Source organism: Limulus polyphemus, unplaced genomic scaffold (assembly GCF_000517525.1).
Source record: "Limulus polyphemus unplaced genomic scaffold, Limulus_polyphemus-2.1.2 Scaffold1262, whole genome shotgun sequence".
Taxonomy (NCBI): Eukaryota; Metazoa; Arthropoda; class Merostomata; order Xiphosura; family Limulidae; genus Limulus; species Limulus polyphemus.
Window position 1 is genome coordinate 30,374 of NW_013666872.1, and position 19,643 is coordinate 50,016.

The 19,643-nt window shown below is 33.3% G+C and overlaps 1 protein-coding gene across 17 annotated transcripts in view; it reads right to left on the reverse strand.

Moving 5' to 3' along the window:
• Window positions 1-488: 488 nt before the first annotated feature.
• LOC106462830 (Down syndrome cell adhesion molecule-like protein Dscam2) overlaps window positions 489-19,643 on the reverse strand; it is a 70,317-nt gene continuing 51,162 nt past the window's right edge. For 16 of the 17 annotated variants that reach the window (XM_022390211.1, XM_022390221.1, XM_022390222.1 and 13 more), the window contains 13 exons: window positions 19,358-19,477; window positions 18,202-18,375; window positions 16,324-16,468; window positions 13,970-14,118; window positions 10,996-11,127; window positions 9,052-9,216; window positions 8,248-8,318; window positions 7,706-7,943; window positions 7,384-7,482; window positions 6,399-6,584; window positions 5,307-5,456; window positions 4,976-5,112; window positions 489-2,031 (listed from right to left, as the gene is read on the reverse strand). In XM_022390211.1, the coding sequence (XP_022245919.1) occupies window positions 1,978-2,031; window positions 4,976-5,112; window positions 5,307-5,456; window positions 6,399-6,584; window positions 7,384-7,482; window positions 7,706-7,943; window positions 8,248-8,318; window positions 9,052-9,216; window positions 10,996-11,127; window positions 13,970-14,118; window positions 16,324-16,468; window positions 18,202-18,375; window positions 19,358-19,477 (1,820 nt within the window). In that variant the 3' untranslated portion in view covers window positions 489-1,977. Of the gene's footprint in view, window positions 2,032-4,733; window positions 4,769-4,975; window positions 5,113-5,306; window positions 5,457-6,398; window positions 6,585-7,383; window positions 7,483-7,705; window positions 7,944-8,247; window positions 8,319-9,051; window positions 9,217-10,995; window positions 11,128-13,969; window positions 14,119-16,323; window positions 16,469-18,201; window positions 18,376-19,357; window positions 19,478-19,643 lie in introns of all 17 variants that reach the window. The other variant, XM_022390209.1, reaches the window with a different exon arrangement.

Genomic DNA, 19,643 nt, shown 5'->3' on the forward strand with positions numbered 1-19,643 from the left:
GAAAACAAATATAACATAAATAATATTATATATCAATGGGTCCACAAAGTTTACACTTACAATAAAATTTCAAGATACACCAATTGGTATAAAAATAAATATGTCATAAGGCAAAAGAAACTGTTAGCAACAAGCTTGAAACCTGTTCCTTAATATTGGTATAACTACAAAGGTTGACGTATGTTGTACTTAAGAAGCTGTAGGTTGATCAGATACTAAGGAAGTTGGTTGGTTGTTGTAAACAACTGTTAGAAACAAGCTTGAAACCTGTTCCTTAATGCTAATATAACTAAAAAGGTTGACGAATGTTGTACTTAAGAAGCTGTAGGTTAATCAGATATTAAGGAAGTTGGTTGGTTGTTGTATACAACTGTTAGAAACATGCTTGAAACCTGTTCCTTAATGCTAATATAACTAAAAAGGTTGATGAATGTTGTACTTAAGAAGCTGTAGGTTGATCAGATACTAAGGAAGTTGGTTGGTTGTTGTATACGACTGTTAGAAACATGCTTGAAACCTGTTCCTTAAAGTTAGTATAACTATAAGTGTTGTACTTATGAAGCTGTAGGTTGATCAAATACTAATGAAGTTGGTTGGTTGGTTAAACACAATGGGTTATCTGTGCTTTTCTCACCACAGATATCAAAACCCATTTTTTAGCGTCATAAATCTGTAGACTTACTGGGAGGCAGAAGGTTGGTACATCAAGTAATCCCACCCAAAGACATTTTTTTAAATAAAATATTTCAAAAAATTGAATTTGCATATGAGCATGCAACAAGATGACTTGATCTTCAATTACTAAGTCAGATCTACTGATGATGAGTGTTCTACACTTTCATCAAAAATGGCAATGAGTGTTTAACCATGGTCAAAGTTTATTGTATCACGAGTCATAGTCTGTTTCTTTATGTTTGGTGTGTACAGGAGTGTTTCAAAAGTAGGATACTTGAACTATGACATCCATTATTATGTATTTTTGGAAGTGTATAATAATATTTTGTAATACATATCTCCTCAGTAACATATAATGAGTATTAGCTGTTCCAATAGCATCTGAGTAAAAATTATGCAAATCACATAGTTAAAAAGAAAAAGCAGTAGTGGCACCCACAATAAGGAAGTAACAGTCCATATTAAAAACAAATGTTACAAAAAAGGCATTATCCAGAAAAACAAGAGTTATTACTGATATTATGTTAATTCTTTTCATAATTTGTTCATGAAAAACATAAGTCTTTATTTAATCAGAATGACAAATGAGTTGACCTAACTAGCAAACTGATTCTAACCCAACTATCCCAAGTTAACAGTCATGTTCTCATTATCATCATTTTTATAGGGACTGTTCTCATCATCATAAACAATCTCTTCTGTCATGCATGACACAGCATTACTTAATACTACTGCTATTCTGTGGTGTTAAAAACAATTAAAACCATTTCATGTGGATACAAACAAAACATGCTACAACCCTTGCATGTTGATACATTCTGAATATGCTACTCTCTACCTCCTCAACTAAGATTCTGGGTAAAAAGAAAAATCACTACTTACTCACTCGTCTGTGAACTTCACAGCTCTATTCCCAATTTTTAAATAAATATGGTGTACACTGAGCTTGGAGTAAAAGAATGACTATACATCTTTACTCTGATGCATGCTTGTTTCCAAAACATTATCTAACTTCATTTGACATTACTGAGAAAGAAATTATAACAGTATTTTGGTAAATTCTCTAAAACCCTAGCATTCTACTTCAATGTGATACAAGTTATATAAAATGGAAACACTATGCAAAACTATCCACTAAGCTTATAAAAAATCTTGTCAATTCTGCCTTATCATTCACACACTTACATGGTTAAATGCACACTAAGGCAGATCTTGGAATCCACTTAGGTCTGCACAGTTCAGGATTTAGCTTAAATCACAATTAAAATGAAAGCAAATTAAGAGCTTTGTTTTGTTTTTTTATCACACATAGTTCTGACCTTGCTTTAGTTTCACATAGCTAGATCTGTCTCTTCCCTGAAAGATAAAATAAAGCAAGAATAAGAAACTTAACACAGTTTTAACTTGCAAAATAATCAACAATATAACTGAATAATCTGAGGAATAACTAGCTCAAAACTCTAAACTTTCTAACAAACTTATGGTGCCATGTGAAGTGTAATTTTTCAGTTTAATTGGACTATTGTGCTGATCATAAAATTATGATCCATACAAACCTATGACTATCACATGCTATGATTGATCATTTAATTTCAGCAAAGTTTTAATTCAAACATGCTGTAACACAAAAAAAAAAACAGGCCACAAAACACACAAGACTTTCAACACAGATGAAAATACAGCACAACAAAATTCATTCAATCTCATAAAAAATAAATAACAGATGCTTGTCAATTTGTAGCAGGAAAGTGGCAAGTGTTGAGTGTTTTCTATTAATAGTGAAGTTAGGGAAAACATCAAACTGTGTGTGTAAAATAACTTGCAAACACACTCAAAATATTTTTTTAAATCTTGAATTAGGGTTACAAAATAACACCAACTGTTGATGACATCAATGCATTTGCTAACCGTGCTACATCCAAGGAATCCAGTACTAACTTCTGTAACAAATTATAGTCTACTTGGAAAATTGAAGGTCATACATAGTAGGAGAAATGAAGATATTAAAATATTGAAAAACTGTAGATTTTTGCTAAATGATCTTTACTAGTTAATAGATGATGATGCAATGTTTTAATATTTTGAGGAGTTTTTTAATTTTGAAACTTTTTTGTGTTGTTTACCTTGAATGTAATTATTAAATAAGTAAAGCTAAACGTAATATAATATTATATTTCTAGTTTGCAAAGATATTTGAAAAGCATATCTCAGTTGGTTGTACTTTTAAAGGTTTTATAGGGTCCTAATAATTACTGTATCTACCACATGGATCCCTACCAAACGACCATATGGGACTCCACAGGACCTCGATATGACTGCATAAGACTACATTTAGTCACAAAATAGCAAAATGTATAATAATTCCTCACACACTTATAAAAAAATCCCCCAACAGCATTGTGGTCATACCACCACATAGAACATGCATATTAATATTTAAGACCAAATTTAGTTAAGTTTTACTTTTACTAATATTCAAAACTAGGTATGCAAAAAATACACTAAACAACAAGTTACATACAAGAACTAAGCAAAAAATACACTAAGCAACAATTACATACAATAACTAAGCAAAAAATACACTAATTACATAGAAAACTATGCAAAAATACACTAAGCAATAATTACTTACGAAACTAATCATTTATTTTCCTCTTGTGTAATCAAAATACACTACATACTAAGTACATACATAAAAGTTTCTAATAATGAATGCTAGTAAAATAACCATTAAAATAGACTAATAAGTAAGTATATACATAAACACTATGACACAGTTCTTACATAATGTAGTCAGTTAAGTAATGACACACAAACTGCATGTGGCACATTTGTTCTCTCACTTCCATGTGGAAAGATGTCTTACATCTTGAAATATATGATGCACCAATGATTTTGATAGCAAGTTACATTAGCTGTAATTATAAAACATAAATCTCTGATTTCTGCTAAACATTGGTAAACATGTAACTTTCTGGTGATACATTTTGACAATTTCTAACTAAGTAAGTTTCTATTTAGTAACTGCATTGTCTTTAATATGTCCTATGATTTCAAAAGCAACAACTACTTCGGAGGTGTCTATGAAAACGTCAGTCTCTAATATATGCTAAATATTTCTAAATATTTAATCATATATTTTGACCAATTTTTATCAAAAATGCTCTTACGTAGTAGCACAGGGGTGCTAGTCAATGATATTTATATCCTATATGGCTTTATGTAGTTATATTTATCAGGCAGGTGGTAGTAATGCCTATGGTGTTCCTGTTAAAACACTTAAGTACGGGGTTGAAACAGGAATAACCAGCCAATAATAGATAAACAATAAAGTTGGAACCTCATACTACTTAGAATTTGGTTATAAGTATAACCTTCCTATGTCTACCGAAATACTACATTAAAAAAAACAAGTAAAGAAAAACTGTTCAAAAAAAGGAAGTTAATGTATGGATGTTTAATATCAATCCTTCAAAAACAATGCAAACAATATAGTAGGGATGGCATTTACATCATCCCTACATAATTTTTTTCTTTACTTGTATCTTGTACAGTCCTATGTAGTGATATTTTGATAAATTTCTTGGAAATTATAATACTTTTGCTGTATTGTGAATAAATTTGGTCCTATGCAGTCTTGTGGGGGTCCTAGAATACTCTGTAGGGGGTCCTATACAATCCTATGTGGGTTAATTTGTGTCTACACATGACAAGGTACAAACAGTTAGCAAATGTTTTTGATTTCAAATCTTAATCTCATACCATTATCATACCTAAATATAGCAAACCGTAATAAAATCTTATCAAAGTTTCTCTAACTTCATTGAAAATTGTGCCCAATTTTCTGACAAGAAATTAACTTTTTAAGAGTTTTTAAATTTATAAAATCCACATTTTGAAAGTGCAAATTAAAAATTTATTTATTATCTTCCATAGGTCTTTAACTCTTTACATAGTTGGATGAAAGTGCTTTCAACTAGGTGATGTTGTGAAAATGTATGATTATGTAAGGGACTGTCATGCATGCTAGTTCACGAGTTTCACTTTTATTGCTTTACCTTTTTATGCTGATTCTTCTATCCATTTATGTTATCTGCAACAAATAAGATAACTTTACTATCAAAGTTACCTATAAACTTAAAACACTTGCCACTTCAACAATCAGAGTTATTTCAAAACGTACTCTTAAGATTTTTTTTGTTCTGACGAACAGTAAATTGTAAACAAATATGCAGGTCTCCATTAATTTGTATCCAAACATTAGCTGCTATAATAAACCAACAAAACTTTATGATATTACCATGCTGCCCCCACCATTAGGAACATCCCACGGAATATCGTAAGCGGCATCCACAGCACGGCTATCACGGGAAATCTCTGATGGAGGAACGTATGTCAGGCGTTGCTGGTAGCTAACGTACAACTGTGCTTTTCGCCCTACAAATGAATACAACATTTACACAACATCTTCAGTACAATCCACTGAAGTAAAAAATTACACACTCTAAAACAGTGTAAAATGTAAAACTATTTGTTCATAAAGGTATTATTACTTTTATGTTCTGGACATGGGGAATAAATAATTATTCTCACAGGAAATAAAATGTTTTAGTATTTTAAAAATCCCTTACCTTCAATGTAATGTGCCCTCTTCAGGCAAGCCCAAGCTACAACAATCACACACAAAATAACAGTGACTGAGGCGACAACAGGAATAACAAAATACAGACGGAAGTAGAAAGGTGTCTCGTGAACAATGGGTTCATAACCAGGAACCCTGGCTGGGAGAAACAAGATATATCTAGGTAAGAAGGGGTGAAAAACAGTAGAAAGATATGAACTATAAAACTATATCAGTGATTAGAAATATATACCAGTCAAATTAAGTGTAAAACTACTTGATGTTTCAACAGACACTAGTCGTCATTCTCAGAGCACCACTTGTATACTCACCTGCCAAATTTCATTAACATTTGCTTAGTAATTTAAAAGTTATAGCATGAAAACTAACAAGTACAAAATGGTTACAGGGTCAGTCGCAGGGACCGGGCCCATGCTAAAAGAGTTAATAATTATAGAATGATATCAACAAAGACATCTTACAATTATTTGATAAAATTTAAGCTCAAGCTTAAAAAACAAGAAGAAAATAGTTAATTAACATTATGCTCTGTTATACATGAAGTTCATGGAACACCTTTGTGTGAATGAGAAAATATTTGTATTGTTCTTTTAGAGGGAGGTAAGATGTTCACGTGATGAGTGCATGGCTTAATGAATAGTATCTTCTTGAAAGTTTAGGAAATGATTTGAGCAGTACAAAAAAAGTTAATCTAGAGTAGACGATGACTGATCTTTGTTAGTTTGCATTTTTGTCAGTTTATCTGTTACTGTCAGCCAGTTAGTTCAGTGTTGTGAATATCAAGTTTGTGAATTTGGATGAAAAAAATAGATACACATGAGAAAACAAGAAAGTGAAACTGTTATTAGCAAACTTAGGCTTATCAGTGAGCATTAGTTAACTTATAAAACTTGTAGTAGAAAAAATAAATTGTCTTTGTTATTGTTAATTTGACTGGACTTTGGATTATTTTTAATAAATAACACAAAAGAACCCAGCCAACAATAGGAAACCATTACAATGCTATTATTACCCTTTACGTTACACCTAAAGCTCACGTAATAGTTCCTTTTTGTAAAAAAAAATTGAAACTTTAACTTACCATTACCCTCAGTAATCACTACCAAAGATGGGGAGAAATCCCCACGTCCAAACATATTGTATGCTGCCACACGGATACTGTAACGTTGACCACTCTCCAAACCCTCAATGCAGTATTCTTTATGAGATCCTGGAGCATGAAACTCTTGTTTATTCTGATCGGTGTCAACATACTCCAGAACATACTCTATTTTAGGGGGAAAAAAGACCAAACAACATCATATATGTGTGTGTAAGTGTAGCAAACTCCTTTTGATACACTAAATCGTTTAAAAATAGCTGTTATTATACTATATTGTAAATAAAAGCTAAGTAGTAATTTACTCATGGAAAATAGTGTTCTATCTTTGTATTTAAACAAATTTACAGGGTGCACATCTCAAGCATAAATTATAAGATCAGCAACTGGCACAAACTCCAATCAACCTCTACCTTAATGATTGGTACAAAATCTGATCAACCTCTATGTGGCTTATATTTATACCAAATGAGACTCATAATTGTAGGTTGTAAAAATCTATCAGTTTGCCAAATTTGAAAAAAATCCACAAAAGTTAAGTATGTTTTTCTATCAATAAAGTTTCCATACTTTTGGTGTGAAGAAAAAATGAATAAACTCTATCAAATTTGAAAATTTTATATCTCAGGTATTTCTTAATGGATTTCCTTGAAAACTGGTATGTGAAGTAAGAGTCCAGTAGAGCACATCCAGTGAAAATACGTGATAGTTTGGATTACCACAATCTGATCTACAGAAGGTGGAAAAATCACTCAACTGTCACTCCTGTTAATAACACACAGTGTGTCCTGCAGGTGTGTGTCTTGATTAGCACTAACGTATAAATAGATCTTATGTAAGTACAATCACTTTCCACAACAAAATATATGGTTATTTAATTCTTGAATCTGTGTCAAAAGGTTGAATATTACTGGTATTTTCATATAGACAAAATACATTTTCTGAACAAATAAGAAACACGACTTACGCTCCACAGATGCGTCTGAGTTCACACGTGGTGACCACATGATAGTGACTGATGTCTGGGAGACATTCTTGACTTTCACCTCTGGAGACTGAGGAGGATCTGGAAGAATGGAAATAATAAATATATATTAATATCTGAACATTTCTTGCACTAAGTTAGCTTTTTAATTGGAAGCAACATAGAAACTATTATAATGATATAAACCACACTAACCAAACTTAAAATACAATGACTAGCAGTCTTAAGCCTAGATAGATATTTCTGTATAAATATGAATAATCTGCAATCAACAAGCTGCTATAACTTAGCACTTCACACACACCTCCATTAAGAGTTGATGTGACAATTTCTTCCGAAGCTGGACCATCACCCGCACTGTTAAAAGCATTTACTGCTACAGAATATCTAGTGGATGGTCGCAAGTTACGTAGAAGTGTCTTCTCTTCACGTAAGTTGGTTTTGATCACAGTCTCATAAGCTAGTTGAGAAGCTGACCCTTCTACTTTGTAGCCCACATGGTATCCCTTGAGCTGGCCATTCCATGTGTCTGTAGGTGGTGGCTAAAATGGGTACCCAATAATTCAACAAAAGAGGGCACTGAACAAATTAAATTATCACTCTTGTAATATGCCAGCATTATTATTTTTAACAATTTTTAAAATATTTTCTGTAAAATCATGTAGATACACTTGTGTACTATAACTCAACATTTCAACAACTTAAATTTGTTTAATTATAATAAAACTTCAGAAACCAAATACCATTAAGAATAAAAAAGTTACTATTATTTGAATTATCTACCTTGACTTACTACGTGTACAATAATGAAACAAACAAACAACAACATTGAAATGAAATACATACCTTCCATGAAATCTGAAGTGTATGTGAATCAGCTGCCTCTACTTCTACGTCAACAGGTGGAGCTTCTGGTTCTGAAACCATATTCTTTACATTTACTAATAAACAAACTGAAGGCATACAACTAGTGTTACATCAATGTGTTTGTATGAAACATCACATGTGCTTTGTAAAGATTTTACTGCTATTAGCAAACCTATTTCTCAGAGTTACAAAAACTTTAGTAATTTTTTACATAGGTACAATGCGACTTGAAACCAGCATGCATGTGATACTTATTTTCACTATCACTATTTAAATGAACTTGGAACTATACTACAGAAAAAACATGGACATAAATGCTGATTAAAATTAGTTTGAAAATCTATGGAACTACTTTTACATTTTGGTTTCATTTATTAAAGCAAATGACAATGAATATTAACATATTAAAGGTAAGTATAATAAATACATCAAGCATTAACTCTGACTTTTTTGTGAACAAAACAGAGTAAGTTGTGGATTAGTTTTATTGTTTCATGTATACAGGGCCTGCACAACGTGTTCTGCCAATCTGTATAAATGCTGACTGTGCCACCTACCCCCCCCCCCACACACACACACCATTCTGCCATTCTACACAATAATGCCCCAAAAAACCTGCTGCCCTGTGTAAATACGTGCTGCACCCCAGTTGTGCCAGCCTTGCATATATACAGAATCACCATTTCCAGCTTAAAATCCACCTCCAGTAGTTAAATACATAAACATGTACATCCATTTTAATAGTTGATTAAATGCTTGTTTCTGTTCTGTATTTCAACTCACCTTCTTCTTTGGTTTCAAAAGTCACAGGATCAGAGGGATCTCCCCTACCTACATCATTTTCTGCCAGGAGTTGGACAGTGTATTCATTTCCAGGTTGAAGATCTCGGAGAAGAGTGGACGTCTCTGTACTGGTCAGTGATACTTGATGCAACTTCCCAGACACTTCTATAATAAAGATGAAGAACACATACTTAATTATAGTTGACACTATTCATGTCCTTCAATCAAGTACAATTTTTAATTACTCTGTAGTTATCAGTAACATAGCTCAATCCACAACTATCAAGAACTCTACCCAATAACAACTCACTCATCTACTAAAAAAGCACCAAGAAGACTGCCAAATAATTACTCATTTACTCCATAATTATCAAGAAGACTGCCCAACAATTACTCATTTATTCCACAATTATCAAAAACACTGTCCAATAGTTAATCATTTGTTCCACAATTATCAAGAACACTGCCCAATAATTACTCATTTATTCCACAATTATCAAAAACACTGTCCAATAATTACTCATCTACTTTACAATTATCACAATCACTGTCCAATAGTTAATCATTTGTTCCACAACTATCAAGAACACTGTCCAATAATTACTCATCTACTTTACAATTATCAAGAACACTGTCCAATAGTTAATCATTTATTCCAGTTATCAAGAACACTGCCCAATAATTACTCATCTACTTCACAATTATCAAGAACACTGTCCAATAGTTAATCATTTGTTCCACAATTATCAAAAACACTGCCTAATAGTTACTCATCTCCACAATTATCAAGAATACTGCCCTATAATAACTCATCTACTCCATAATTATTAATAATACTACCCAATAATTACTCATTTAATTCATAATTATCAAGAACACTTCCCAATAATTACTCATTTACTTCATACTAATCAATAACACTGCCCAACAATTACTCATCTACTCCATAATTATCAAGAACACTGCCCAACAATTACTCATCTACTCCATAATTATCAAAATACTGCCCAATAATTACTCATCTACTCCATAATTATCAAGAACACTGCCCAATAATTACTCATTTACTCCATAATTATCAAAAATACTGCCCAATAATTACTCATTTACTTCATAATTATCTAGAACACTTCCCAATAATTACTCATTTAATCCATAATTATCAAGAACACTGCCCAAAAATTACACATGTACTTCACAATTATCAAGAACACTGCCCAAAAATTACACATGTACTTCACAATTATCAAGAACACTGACGAACAATTACTCATCTACTTCACAATTATCAAGAACACTGTCTAATAGTTAATCATTTATTCCATAATCATCAAGAACACTTCCCAATAATTACTCATCTACTCCACAATTATCAAGAATACTTCCCAATAATTACTCATCTACTCCACAATTATCAAAAACACTGTCATCTACTTTACAATTATCAAGAACACTGTCCAATAGTTAATCATTTGTTCCACAATTATAAAAACACTGCCCAATAATTAATCATTTACTCTACAGTCATCAAGAATACTGCCCAATAATTTCTCTTCACAAGTATCACAAACACAAGTTACTTACTTTTAGAGCATCATGAAAACTATTCAATAATACTTACTGTTTCCAAACTATAAACCAATCATTCCCACAGCATCTAATGCACTTAACTAGTTAAAGTTCCTGTGTACAGTTCAGTTATTTTACTTTTTTTATGACATTACAGTTTCCACGCTATGATGTAAGTATCTTACATAGAAACTTATCTTATGAATCAAATATAAACCACTCAAAGAGCAATATACTCAAATAATCACTTTTAATTTTGTCACTTGTTTTAAAAATGTATGTTGTTTTGAATACAATAAATGAAAACTAAATTTAACAGCTGCAAGTATTTAAACACTCAGCACTCATATGACTGAAACTTCATGGAATACTTACTCGAGTTCTTCCAAAACATAATAACAAATTGCTTAATTGAAGTACTGATGCCAGAAGGTGCTCCCCATATCACTTGCGCTGAGCGACTGTTGACACTGATTACTTTAACATCAGACGGGCTTTCTGGCGGTTCTAAACATAGCAAAGTTTAGATACAAAACAAACAACGATAAAATGTAAAATTGTACACTAGAAGAGAGCCTGACAAAGATCATGTCATTAATTTTAAAAAAATATATATATATTTTGTTATTTTTATGAAATCTTCTGTTGTAAAAATTGAGAGTTAACTATACTACACCTGGTAGATGCAAAAGTTAAGAATATTTGGGTTGTTCTGTTGAAAAAAAGACTAGCTACATAGTGTTGGAAGTTCAAATCTGAATTCACCTTACACTCACATAGACTAAATGATTAGGCCACTGTCATCCTTCGATTCAGGTACAGATGAACCTAATTTTGAATTCTAACCAGAAAGGGAGTGCAGCCAGATGTTAGCATCCATTGCCACAATGGCTAAGTCTGATTCTTTGAACTGGAAAATTGGACTGACTGTCACTATTAACATGCCCACAAATGAAAGTACAAAGAATTTATCAGCACCTCATCTCGAACGTTGGGCTGGCAAGCTGACCATCAGGAACATTGTCAATTCAAAAAGATGAATGCCTATTACAAGAGCATAAATGTTTCATGCAGGACAAGCTATCAAAGATCCGATATAAAACACCACTTAACCTTACTGGTTCATAATGTGGTTTCAGCTTGGTTAGCTAAAACGTAAGTTATGTAATTCATTGTAATATTTATGGTTTTACTAAAGGAAAATTAAAATACAAAAAAAAGTTATCAATGGTTCTACAGATGGCGCCAGCAGCATACCAAACCATATGTTGTACGTTTGTGAAAACTATTATTCAACTGTTACTGGACTATCAAAAGCATTAAATCTGTTTAGATGTTTTTAAAGATACTCATGATTTACTGAACTTATAAGGATATTTCTTAGGGTTGTATTTATAAAAGACCCAAAATTATATCATTACCCTCGTCCCCGGAGGAGGAGGGGTTGAGGGTATTGCAATCGGGACCGTGTGTGTGTCCGAGTTTCCGTATCTCGAAAACTAATAGACCATTGTACACGAAAATTTACATATGATGGGAAGTCAATGCGGGACAGTCCTTCCCAGATTTGATTCGGATCACTGCGAGGCATTTTTATAATGGGGAGATAGGGCATTTTCGCGGTTTTCAGTTAATAAAACTATAAAGTGTAATGGGTTTTGTACTAAATTTCATGGGCACGTTAAGGTTGAGACTCCTCATTCTATATTGTGGATTCATAATATACAATTTGTATTTATCGTAATGGAAATAGTGTCTTTTACAGGTGACTACACTACGTAGAGAGTCCCTTGAGGCTTCTATTGAACACATCACACAGCTGCCTCTGTTCCTTCTTCCCATGCTAGCTCTAGCAGATGTTGCTAATGGTAACCCAAACGATGGGGTTTTTCTATTGGTTGTTACACACGATGTAGACGTATAACTTGTCGCGCAGCTGCGTTTCAATGCCCTCAAGGGCACGTGCACTGCGTGAATGAGAAGGCCAACAAATAACCATTATTTCTGGTTGTCAAAATTAGGTTTGTACATTTTTTTTTCATGGTTAAAATGCTTTATGACACAGATTATGTGACCTACGACTGTTTAAAGATTTAACAGGGTGGGTATTATAAACGGTTAAACAACTACAGAAAAATTGACTAAATAAACTGACAAATTATTAAATATTATCGACGATAACAGTAAGGCTTTTGTTACGTTCATATAGTCAGTAGTTCAACGTGACGTACTATAAAAACAGTTCTTACTTTGCCATATACATTAAAATAATCAAAACTAATTATTACCATATAAACCTAACCAATGCGTTTCATTGCATTTTCCTAGATTTGTCCGCAATCTGTAAAACTGTTTTAACATTTGTCAAGGTTTATGAAACACATATGCTATATGTAAACCACCAATTATTATTCATCACAGTTTTCAGTGAATTTTTCTTAAAGAAATAGGTAGAATTTCATAAACATTGGATATACGAAATTTGAATGATGAAGTCAAAAACGCAGATTATATTCAATTAATTTATACCAGCTTTGTAAGCACTTTAATATCCTAATTTCCACAAGTGCTCTACATAAATAAACAGCATAATGTTGACTAAAAACAGAATCTCGTCAATCTGTAAGTTGACTATAGACAATATCGTCTATCGATAACTGTCATTGTTCATGATTCTGTAGAATTAACTATTGTCACTAGTACAAGTAGAAACTTGAAAAACCAAAACTCCTAAAATAAATAGGTTTGTAATTAATATTAACTTCAGGTGAGCGCAAGCTATCTACCTCTTGAAATTGTTTTTTGTTTTCTATAATCTTAAACAATGAACGCTTTTCTCTTGATAGTATGGTAACATAAAAATCCCTTACTCTAGAAGACCGTTTCAGGTTTCACAACGCCCAGAACGTAGGATAACATGAAAAAAAATCCCTTATTTTGGAAGACCATTTCTGGTTTCACAACGCCCAGAACGTATGTTAACATGAAAAAAAATACCTTACTTTGGAAGACCATTTCAGGTTTCACAACGCCCAGAACGTAGGATAACATGAAAAAAATACCTTACTTTGGAAGACCGTTTCTGGTTTCACAACGCCCAGAACGTAGGATAACATGAAAAAAAATCCCTTATTTTGGAAGAACATTTCTGGTTTCACAACGCCCTGAACGTAGGGTAACATGAAAAAATGCCTTACTTTAGAAGAGGTTTCAGGTTTCACAATGTGGATTATTTTGGTCTCTGGTTATATAATGCATGGTTTCAGCGAATATTTAAACTAATTCTTAATGTCTTGCTTTGAATTACAATGTTTCCGTTATAACACGAACTTATGGGTTTCCAGCTTACCTTGCACTGTTAGAGCCGTGACATCCTTCACACTTCCATAATCATTCTGAACACTGCATAGATAATTTCCCTGATCACGACGTTGAACATTGCTGATGAGCAGAGTGGCCTTAACACCTTTACCATTAGCTTCCTCGTACGTCTCAAACCTTGGCAGAAAAATAATCAAACCATCAACAAAAGATTTAATAGGAAAACAGCAGGATAGCTGGCTACAATTTGATGCGGGATTTCATAAAGCTTAAAATTATTTGTTTACGTATTTAATTTCGTTCAAAGCTACAGAAGGGCTATCTGCGCTAGAAGTTAGACACCACCCACTCTTGCATGACTCTTTTTACCAACGAATAGTTGGATTGACCGTCACATTATAACGACCCCACGGCTGAAAGGGTACGCATGTTCGGTGACAGGATACGAACCTGCGGCTCGCATATTGCAATTCAAGTGCCCTAGCCACCAGGCCATGCCAGAACTAAAAATAAACAAACAGAGAGAAGGGGAGTCATATTTAGACAAGTGAAAGAATAATACAAAACTTGCATAACTTAGGGACAGTTAGCAAGGGAAACATTACACTTACAACTAATATTACATCATAATATACCCGAGGATCATTGAAATCACACAATTTTTTTTTCACTGGCCCAACAAATGACAGATATACATCATATATATAAACTAAGCCATAGTATGTTGTATCCTAGCTGACTTAATGAACTCTGGTATAAAGTGAAGAACCTCGTTGAATGCTACGTGCATATGAAATACTATTATATAATATTCTAGGCAGAGAAACCCATATTATTCTGGCGAAGAATGATTAGATTTAAATCAACATTAGTTTCATCACGATGGTATATCGCACGCGTTACTTTAAACTACAACGATATGCCCGCTGAGTGCTTCAACACGTGTACCTGTTTTATTTTACAATATTCAGAAAATTACATACGAATGTAAACAATATTTGGCAGGAACGAAGAAAATATGCGGTCATAGACTTGTTTTAGATATCTCTACTGAAATTAATATATATAGTTAACCTATACATTCTTGAAGATAATCGATAAAGTTTACCACGTCATAAAACATCCCACTTCTTCAAAATCACCACCCTATGTACACAAATTATCGTCTTTATAAAACACAGCTTTAATCCTAAAATCTGTCTCATATGAAACCCCAAAGTTCCCATATACCAGCACAAATACTGTGTCCCAAACGGGTGAAACTGAGTGTATATAAAGATTTATGGAAGTTATCATGATTCGTTCAGGAGACTTTACGTGTTATTTGAATTTGTCGCCGACTTCTAGAAAATTCAGTTCCCCAGCTAAATCACTGTCGGGCACGCTAGCTTTAAGACTTCAAATTATATATATATATTTAAATGCAAAGTTTCAAAACCATCTTAGAAGCCAGGTATGAACACTTCGTGTTATCTATAGTATGTATCGCAAACAAAAATATTTTTAAAAAGTTCGATAACAGCCAAAAAAGAAACGCACGAATGCATGTGTAAACACTACCATTTGGCAAATCGACCCTAACGTTGAAAAATCGAATTCTGTTTTCACGTTCAATCGATTTAACCAACAGCAAAATTACAATAGCGGGTGTGTACGTCAAACACAACTTAAACCAGCACTTTGACGTAAGAATAAAACATATTTTATGAGAAATAATACGTTCAATAACTTGTACAAGTAAAATATTTAAACCGCTCATAAGCTTAATATTAATAGAGCCAGTTATAGTGAGAAGTTACTCACCTGGTAAAAGGAATAGTTATCTTCAATTCTCTTTTTCTTTACAAACCTAGCCAGGTGTTGTGGGAAATTACTTACCTGGTAAAATTCACGGTCAATTTTGATCCATCTTTTCACTAATCTAGCCAGGTGTGGTGAGAAATTACTTACCTGGTAAAAGATATGGTCAATTTTGATCCACCTTTTCACTAATCTAGCCAGGTGTGGTGAGAAATTACTTACCTGGTAAAAGGCATGGTCAACTTTGTTCCATTTTTTCACTAATCTAGCCAGGTGTGGTGAGAAATTACTCACCTGGTAAAAGGCATGGTCAATTTTGATCCATCTTTTCACTAATTTAGTCAGGTGTGGTGAGAAATTACTTACCTGGTAAAAGGCATGGTCAACTTTGTTCCATTTTTTCACTAATCTAGCCAGGTGTAGTGAGAAATTACTCACCTGGTAAAAAGTAAGGTTAACTTTGTTCCATCTTTTCACTAATCTAGCCAGGTGTGGTAAGAAATTACTCACCTGGTAAAAGGCACAGTCAACTTTGTTCCATTTTTTCACTAATCTAGCCAGGTGTGGTGATAAATTACTCACCTGGTAAAAGGCATGGTCAATTTTGTTCCATCTTTTTCCCAAGACACTAATAAAGGTTGTTCCCCTGTTATTTCACATTCAATTACTGCTGTTTCTCCTCGTTTTGCAGACGTCCTCCGTTTTACAGATGTTACTGTAGGTGGAGCTGTAGGAGAAAGTTCCTTCAATAATCAAGTAAACTTGCATTTTTTTAAAAAACACAGATTATATAGGCTGACTTAAAGCTAATAGATTAATAGAACTTGCATATTGGACAGTTATTACTATGATGTTGTTACGGCTGACTTAAAGCTAATAAATTAATAGAACTTGCATATTGGACAGTTATTACTATGATGTTATTACGGCTGACTTAAAAGCTAATAGATTAACAGAACTTGCATATTGGACAGTTACTACTATGATGTTATTACAGCTGACTTAAAGGCTAATAGATTAATAGAACTTGCATATTGGACAGTTACTACTATGATGTTTTAACGGTTGACTTAAGGGCTAAGAGATTAATAGAACTTGCATATTGGACAGTTACTACTATGATGTTTTAACGGTTGACTTAAGGGCTAAGAGATTAATAGAACTTGCATATTGGACAGTTAATACTATGATGTTATAACAGTTGACTTAAGGGCTAATAGATTAATAGAACTTGCATATTGGACAGTTACTACTTTTAACTCAAACAGGTGGAGACAATAATTAATGTTATATAAAAATCTACAAATTACACAAGAAAGGACACATTATATGAAATAAAATAACTTAAAATAAAAATTTAAATGTGTATATATAAATTGCATTAATAGTTGTTGGCTGGGTGTTGCTTGGTTGTTGGTGTGAGTAGCATCATTGTTGTGATGATCCTGAACATGTTGACCTACCATTGTTGGACCTCCCAAGGTTATATTTACTCTGCTGATTCACAGTCTCACGGGCAAAACAGACGGCATGGCTCTAGTCACGAGCCAGGATAACATTCCACTGTATCATACACTATATCCAATGTTGCAGTACACATTTATAATCACTGATAAAACAGATCCAAGGATTGAGAAGCAATATGCCACAGAATATTCTATACATATTAAATTATTGGAGTGTTATAATTGTGACAGTCAATCCTGCTACTCGGTCAAGAGTAGCCACGTCATAGGTGGTGGGTGCTTCTAGCGGTTTGCCTTTCATCTGGTCTGAAGCTTATATTTGAGGATGACTGTCTGAATTTTAAGTTGTTGGCGGAGAATGCACTTTGAAATACAACTATGAATATTCTGAAGTTAGAGTATCAAGAATGTTTCTAATCACAGCATCAAAAAAATTACAAGCTCTGAAAAAATCATGTTGCTAAACAACAAGCTTGTGTTGTTCACCGATAGTTGACTTACATTAGTTTCATTAACAAACTAAGTGAACCATAATGTTTTTTGAATGCCAAGAATCTCCATTTTCTAATGTCTAAGTTAGATATTTTATCTTTGGCCACATTTACCTAAATTCACTGTTGACAATTTCATATCCTAAGTGTTTCACCTTAACAATTCTACATGTGGACAATAACAGAATGACATTTTTATCTTCACGTACAATCTGAGAAAATCATTAATGAACTACCTCAAAAGCTATCAAATTTCAAATTACAGCCCCTTCCCAACAATAATGCAAGAAAGAAAAATGGACCACTTGAAATTCATAGGAGTGAATCCTTAAGTCTCCATCAATACAGTATACCTCAGTATTTAATGCTGCTGACAACAGGTATGCAAGTATTAGTAGTATGGGAATGTAAGTGTAATTATGAGCATATTCCTCTACTAATATCAAACCCTGTAAGAATAGCCCTGCCATCAATACAAAATGAAGTCTGAATCCTGACCTTACCGTGTACAGAAAGTCGGACAGTGGCCTGAATTCCTTCACCCACACCATTCTCAGCTTCGCAAGTATACACCCCTTCATCTGCCTCCTTCAAACTGTCGATTACCAGTGTCCCATTCTCCAAGATAGTCTTCTTGTATTCGTTATGGACAACGAGAAAATCTTTGGACTGGGTTCCTGTTGAGAAAAGAAACATTACTGAAAATTCCAATAACACTTTTAGTTGCAGACTAAAATATTTTTTCAACAAAGGCTATGATTATTTAATTTCTGTAGCGCACTGTCAGTTATGGTTTGTATTTTAGAGGAACACTCCTGAAGAAGCTGTAAAGTGAAAGGTTGAGTATCTAATTAAATAAAAACATTTTTAGTGTTATGAGGTCATTTATTTCTGATATTAAGAATGACGTAACGTTTATATAAAACTAAATGAATTAATTGTTGAAAACAAGTTACAGCTATAGACTTTGGCACTTATCATAAAACTAAAATAAATCATAGTTCACTAAGACTGGCCCATGTACAATCAGCAATACAATAAACTAGAAACTGTATCAACAACCACATCCAACTCACACTATCAAAACGTTTTAACTTGTTACGCGTTTGAAATAAAAACTGTGTTAACTACAGCCGATTAGCAATGAATACATGAGATGACTTATCGTATACAGTTAACAACAGATTTTGTTGTTTGTCTCAGAAATTCACGTCATACTACATAAGGGCTATCTAATTTTGCATTGACCGACTAGAAAAAAGAAGCTAGTCAACAACACCCACCTCCATTAGTTTGGTTACTATAATCGAATAGTGGGATTTGACCATCACTCTTATAATGCACTTTCGGCCCCAAAGTGCAAGGCGCATTTTTGTGGCAAGTAGATGCAAACCATGAACCCTCAGATTCACAGTTTAGCATACGAACCACTAACCCATGCCTGGTGCATGAAAGGATGTAGCTGCTTGTAGTTTTAAATAATTATCACATGAATATAAAATTACATCTTAGGTTTGCTATCGTTTAATTTATTCTGATATTCAAGTAACAAAAAAGGCCTAACAAAGCATCAGAAGCCCTTTACTACAATAAATCATCGCCAGCTCTGAACAACAGGTGTTTTAGGTTTTTCAACACAAAGTAAAGTGATTAGCCTACCATAGGCCTTCTTCCAAGTAATCTTTGGTCTAGGATAGCCACCAATTCCACAGTGAAGACTCGCACTCTGCCCATGCACGGCTTCGGTGTCTTTAGGTTGTTCTTTCCAGAAAGGGGGCGCTACAAAAAACGGAAAGAAAATATTTGTTAACCCTAACAAAGTCAACAAAAGGTTCAATAAGGAATATGACGGGTTTCGTTTGCATAAGATATTCAAACGTAAGATGTATTCACTTACATAGCAAGATCTGCAACTTTTAAAAATAGTCCAATAAATTCACACGTT